General features: G+C 47.3%; 1 protein-coding gene across 1 annotated transcript in view; it reads left to right on the forward strand.

The window, feature by feature from the left end:
* Positions 1-5,657, forward strand: part of NPHP4 (nephrocystin 4) — a 183,633-nt gene that overhangs the window by 46,314 nt on the left and 131,662 nt on the right. The window contains exon 11 of the mRNA XM_023535625.1: positions 409-591. Coding sequence (XP_023391393.1) covers positions 409-591 — 183 coding nt within the window. The remainder of the gene's footprint in view (positions 1-408; positions 592-5,657) is intronic.

The raw sequence follows: 5,657 nt of genomic DNA on the forward strand, positions 1-5,657 counted from the left end.
TCCTCTCCGGAGCGCGAGGCGCCCCAGGCAGGCTGTCGTCCTCTCTGTGACCACGGCCTATGACCAGTTGCAGGGCGGTCTCAGTATGCTCGGCCAGCGGGGACGGAGGGCCCATGCTCCCTCTGCTGCCCAGAGACAGTGAGGGTGTACCCCATTCTTTTGCCTTCCTCATCCCGGAGGGCGCAGGCGGCTCTCTGTTGCCCATGAGGAAAACATCCGGAGGGGGCGCTGTGCTCACCCCCCGTTTGACCGCCTCCCACGTGGGTGGTTTCCCCTCCATGTCAGCCGCACGGCTAGGAGCCCTCGCCACACCGCATCTAGTTACACTTGGCAGTGAACGCACTGTCGCTTCGCCCACCAGGTGGCTTTGTGACAACTCACACACCGTGTGCTTTGTTTCTGTTCCAGGCAGCTTCCGGCACCTCCTTGTCCAACCTGGCGTGCATGCACGTGGTTCGCTGGGCTGTGTGGAACCCCTTGCCGGAAGCCGGCTCGGGGACGGTGGTGCTGCCCCTGCGGGGTGGGCTCCAGCCCAACCCCTCGCACCGTCTGGTCTATAAGGCGCCCCCAGCCGGCATGAGCTCTGAAGAGGTGAGTTACTACTTTGTCAATACGGTTCTCTCACCGCGAGCTGCTAGCACGTTCATACATTTTAGAAAAGTTCATACATTTTCAGAAGTCGACAGATACGTTTGTGGGTATTTCATGAGCAGACTTTGTTCATGTCATGGCTTTGCCCTTGAAGAGTGTGTGATTGCCGAGTCGCAGTCAGCCGTAAGCTCACTGAGGCCAGCTTTACCTTGGGTCTCCTGACATCCCTGTTCACGTAGCTGTCTCTTGGGGTGACGTGCTGGGCCCGTGACTCTCATCATCTGTACACACTTTGCAATGAGGTCCACTTCTGTGCCGTATGTGTCTTTTAAAAAAGGACTCTTGGAACGTTAGCTGCACTGGAGGATGGCCTTGGTGGCGTGAGTGCTGTGGAGGGAGTCGGGCCATCAGCGTCCAGCCCTGGCTCATCTTTCTGACTTGTCGCTCACCCCCTCTGGACCTCGGCTCTCTTCAGCTGTGTGCAGAGGGGTGGGACCAGAGTAGGATTTTTAAAACTCCACTTTCTCTGAGCCCCAGAAAAAGCGGGGCGGGGCCAGTCAAAGCGTGCGTGAGGGGTCTCATCCCCAGGCTCCCGCCGGCCCCCTGCCGTGCTCGCAGAGTGGGTGCCGCAGGCACCGTGTGAAACCACTGCCTGCTGACGCCACAGTCCCCCCGACTCCGATGTGTCGGGGCAGAGTCTCTGTCTGGGTACCTCACATTCTTCTGCTTCCGCTCCCGAAATTTGCCCGGCCTGCCTCACAGGGCACATAGGAGCCCGTCAGGACTCAGCTGTCTCATTTTTCTTAGGTAAAAGGCCCGTACCTGTTATTTCAGTATGTCGCCGATGTGCTGACTCGAGTGACAAACATTATTTTCAGTGTTATTTACGATTCGGAGATGCTTTTGGGACCTGATAAGGGAGCAGCTGACTGTGCAGCTTTTCTTATGATGAGGAATGTCTCTCATTATGGGACCACATTCTGCCGCATTCCCACTTGGTCGAGTTGGGGCCCTTATTACAGAATCGCCATTAGAAATCCGACAGCCGTTGCCAGTCTGTCTGTTCTCTCTCATTCTGTCCGTACAGGGACGTGCGTGAGTCAGTAGTTACTCCGTTTCAGCTCGGCCTTCTCATGCTCCTACATGTCCTTCATTTTTTAGGTGTGTAAACAGTATCGGAGTGTAAGTTTTGGAAGGTTCGACTCTCTTAAGAGCATAAATACATCAAATACTGCCGTTTTCCACAAGGAGTATCACTTCTAATCAGAGTTTCTCTGCCTTAGCATTGTTGACGTTTGGGGCCAGAGCATTCTTTGCTGTGGGGCTGCCTGGGCATTGGGGACAACAGCATCATCAAGCCAGACGGGGGTGCTTATTCTCTGCCCCTGCACCAGCTAATTCTTCATCTTATTCATTCGCTCAGTGAATTTTTATTGAGCACCTATATATACTCTAGGAAGAATATCCCTGATCCCATGGACCTTACAGTTGAACGAGAGTCGCAGATATTAATCAAAGAAAAGTATAAATATTATAAACATACCATAAGTTTTGGCTAAGTAGAATTTGAGGTTTATGTTATGATTATTTCAGTGTCATTTATTGTGAAGGTAAGTAGTAAATTGTGGTTATGTTGTCTTTCTTAACTCTCGTATTTTTCCCTTGAGTAAATAATTGTCCTAAAAAATTATATCTCCGGAAGCAGCCACTGTCAACTCTTAGCTACGACTTAAGGCATTTACTTCATTTTCTAAATGTTATATTCTACTGCTATTTCTTAGTTTATCAACGTAGACATTACATGTTGACTTCCAGTAATGACAGACAAGTACTCTGGCTCTTTTTATATACCCTGCACGACTTTACAAAACACTGTGTCCTCTCACTGCTCGGCCTGGGATTCAGGCCCCGTCGTCGGACATGCAGCACCATGGGGTCTGGCTGGAGGACTGGAAAGGGGCCCGGGGAACGGGAAAGTCCTAGAGAGGTCATGGAGCGGGAGGGGCTTGGAGAGCAGCCCCCAAAAAGTTGTTTCGGAAATGCCGGGTTAACCCCCAGGCTGCATACCAGAGGTGTGGCGAACGGGGTTGTGGATGGACCGCCACCAGCCCCAGACCCCCCGCTGGAGGGGCCACATGCAGGTGAAATCCGAAAGCACTGCACAGGCTTTGAACATGGAGCTGACATGGAAACCACAAGCCACAGAAAGCTGCTCCGAAGCTGTGGCCTGAGCCCAGCTGGGTTGGTTCCTGAGTAAACAGAGTGTCGGCCTTCTCCACTCCAGTATTGACTACGACCCGAACCTCAATACAGTGTGCGGAACGTCCGTGAGACCATCTAAACTTGGTTGACATACGAAGAACCAGGAAAATCTCAGCTTCCAGGGAAAAGGCGTTCAGCAGACAACACGGAGGTGCCACAGATGTTGGGATTATCACCACTTTAAGGCAGGCGTTATAAAAATGCTCCACTACGTAAGAGGGAATACTTGAAACAAATGGAAAGATAGAAAGTCTCAGCACAGAGATGGACGGTAAAGAAGAACAGATGGAAATTTTAAAACTGAAAAAAATAGCCAAAATAAAGAAAGTTCGCTCAGTGGCCTTAGTATCAGAATGGAGATGACGGAAGAAAGAGTCCGTGAACTTGAAGATAGACCCGGAGAATGTGCCCCGGCTGAACCACAGAGAGAAACATGGTTAGGAGGCGGGGAATGAGCCTCGGGGACCTGTCGGACGGGACAGGCTAACACCTGTGTCACCAGAGTCCCAGGAGAGGAGAAAGAGTACAGCGCAGAAAAAAACATTTGAAGAAATAATGGCTGAAAACTTCTCAAATTTGGGAAAAGACCTAAACGTACAGATTGAAGAGGTTCAGTGAACCCCAGAGATAAAGGCAAAGTAATTCACACCTAGACTCATCGTAATCGAGCTGATGAAAAATAAACACAAAGTATTGAAAACAAACATAGAAAAGTGATGCATTAGTTACAGAGAAACGATAACTTGTGACTGTGGATTCCTCAGCAGGAACCATGGAGGCCGGAAGGAAATGGAACAACATTTTAGAAGCAGTAGCGGAAAGACTCCAGAACTCAGAATGCTGTGTCCTACCAAAGTCCTGCAGGAATGAAGGCGGAATGAACTAAAACAGAGCATTTACTGGCAGCAGACGTGCTCTGAAAAGATTGCTAAAGGAATTGTTTCAGACAGAAGAGAAATGACACCAGATGGAAACCTGGCACGTTAGAAATGAAGAAAGGGCGGCAGAAGCGATAAATAACACAGTTCGCCTCCTCCCGAGTTCTTTGAAGTATGATTGACGGTTGGAGCGGAAATTGTAACTGATGGGATTTGTACGGCGTGTAGATATAATAGGTAAGATAAGTATGATGTAAAAGGGGAGAGGGGAGAGAGACCCATGCGGTGATGAGGGTTCCGCATTCTACTTGAAGTACCAAAGCATCAATTCTGAGTAGACTGTGAAAAGTTAAATATTTATTTACATCGTAACCCCAGAGCAGTCACTAAACATAACCATACAAAGAGACAGTGGAAAACCCCATAGACAAGGAGAAGGAACAAATAATAATAAAATGGCTTCCTGAATCCCAGCACACCAAGAATTACCTGTAAATAGTCTAAACACACCAACTTAAAGATAGAAGTTGTCAAGTTGCATAAAGAATTCAAGCTCCAAACAGACGCCGTCCACCAGGAACGCGTGTCAAATGCAATGGTGTGGGTGGGTTCAAGGTGAAAGAATGAAAGAACATTCCGTGCGAACACTCATCAAAAGAAAACCAAAAGGCTCGGTTCATGCCAGACAAAACAGACCTCGGAGCACAGGAGATCTCCAGGAAGTAAGAGGGTGTCACACGTAATCGAAGAGCCGATTCATCCAGAAGACGCGTGACATTTAAGACAGACGGAGCTTCGCAGCACACAGAGCAGAAACCGAGAGCGGAGAGGAGAAGGAGGCTGATGGGTCGTCGGAGGCTTCTGCACTCGCCCTGGATCAGCCGGATTACAAGCGGATAGAAGATCACCAAGGACGCGGAAGAGCTGAACGTCGCCGGCCGCCGTCTGGATCTCGGTGACATTTATAAGACGCTCCAGCCACCACCAGCAGGGCACGTGTTCTCCTCAAGGCCGCATGGAATATTCACCAAAACAGACCACATCCTGGGTCATCAGACGGACCTTAACCATTTTAAAAGAATTGAAATGATACAAGATACGGTCTGTGATATTAATAGAATTAAAGTAGAAATCAATAACAGATCGTATAAGAAATTACAAACACTTGGCGATTAAATAATATGTTTCTAAATAATCCGTAGTCAAAGAAGAAACCTCAGGAACAAATAGACTACATTTTGAACTGGACAAAAATGAAAATATATCACAATTTGTAGGATGTTGCTAAAGCGTGCTTACGTGGAAATTAATAGCATTAAGTGCTTATATTAGGACCGGAGGAAGTTCTCAACTCAATAATCTAATCTTCCACCTTTAGAAACTAGAAAAAGAAGGGCAAAATAAATCTAAAGCAAGCAGAAGAAAGTCTATAATAAGGAGCAGAAACCAATGGAATTAAAACAGAAGGACAGTTGAGAAAAAAATGGAGAAAACCAATGAAACCAAACACTGATTTTCTGAAAAGATCAATAAAATCAATAATGCAATCTAGCAAGACCAAAGAAGAAAGAAGAGAGGACGCAAGCCACTAATATGAAAGAAGGGATGTCACTACAGACCACTCGAGCATTAATAGGGTACTAAAGGGACACTGGGAACAACTCCATACAGCTGACAATTTAGACGAATCAGATCAACTCATCCTAAACAACAAACTATCAGAAGTCGCCCAAGGTAAAGTAAATGACCTGAGTAGTCCTACAATTATTATAGAAATTGAATTCAGTTGAAAAACTTTTGAAAAAAGAAATATGCAGGCCTAGTCACTCTGAATTCTACTAAACGTTTAAAGGAGAAATAATACCCATTTTATATCTCCCAGAAAATAGAAGAGATGGGAACAATTCCCAGTTTGTGTAATGAGAC

The sequence above is a fragment of the Pteropus vampyrus genome, unplaced genomic scaffold, assembly GCF_000151845.1.
Source record: "Pteropus vampyrus isolate Shadow unplaced genomic scaffold, Pvam_2.0 Scaffold142, whole genome shotgun sequence".
In the NCBI taxonomy this organism is placed as follows: domain Eukaryota; kingdom Metazoa; phylum Chordata; class Mammalia; order Chiroptera; family Pteropodidae; genus Pteropus; species Pteropus vampyrus.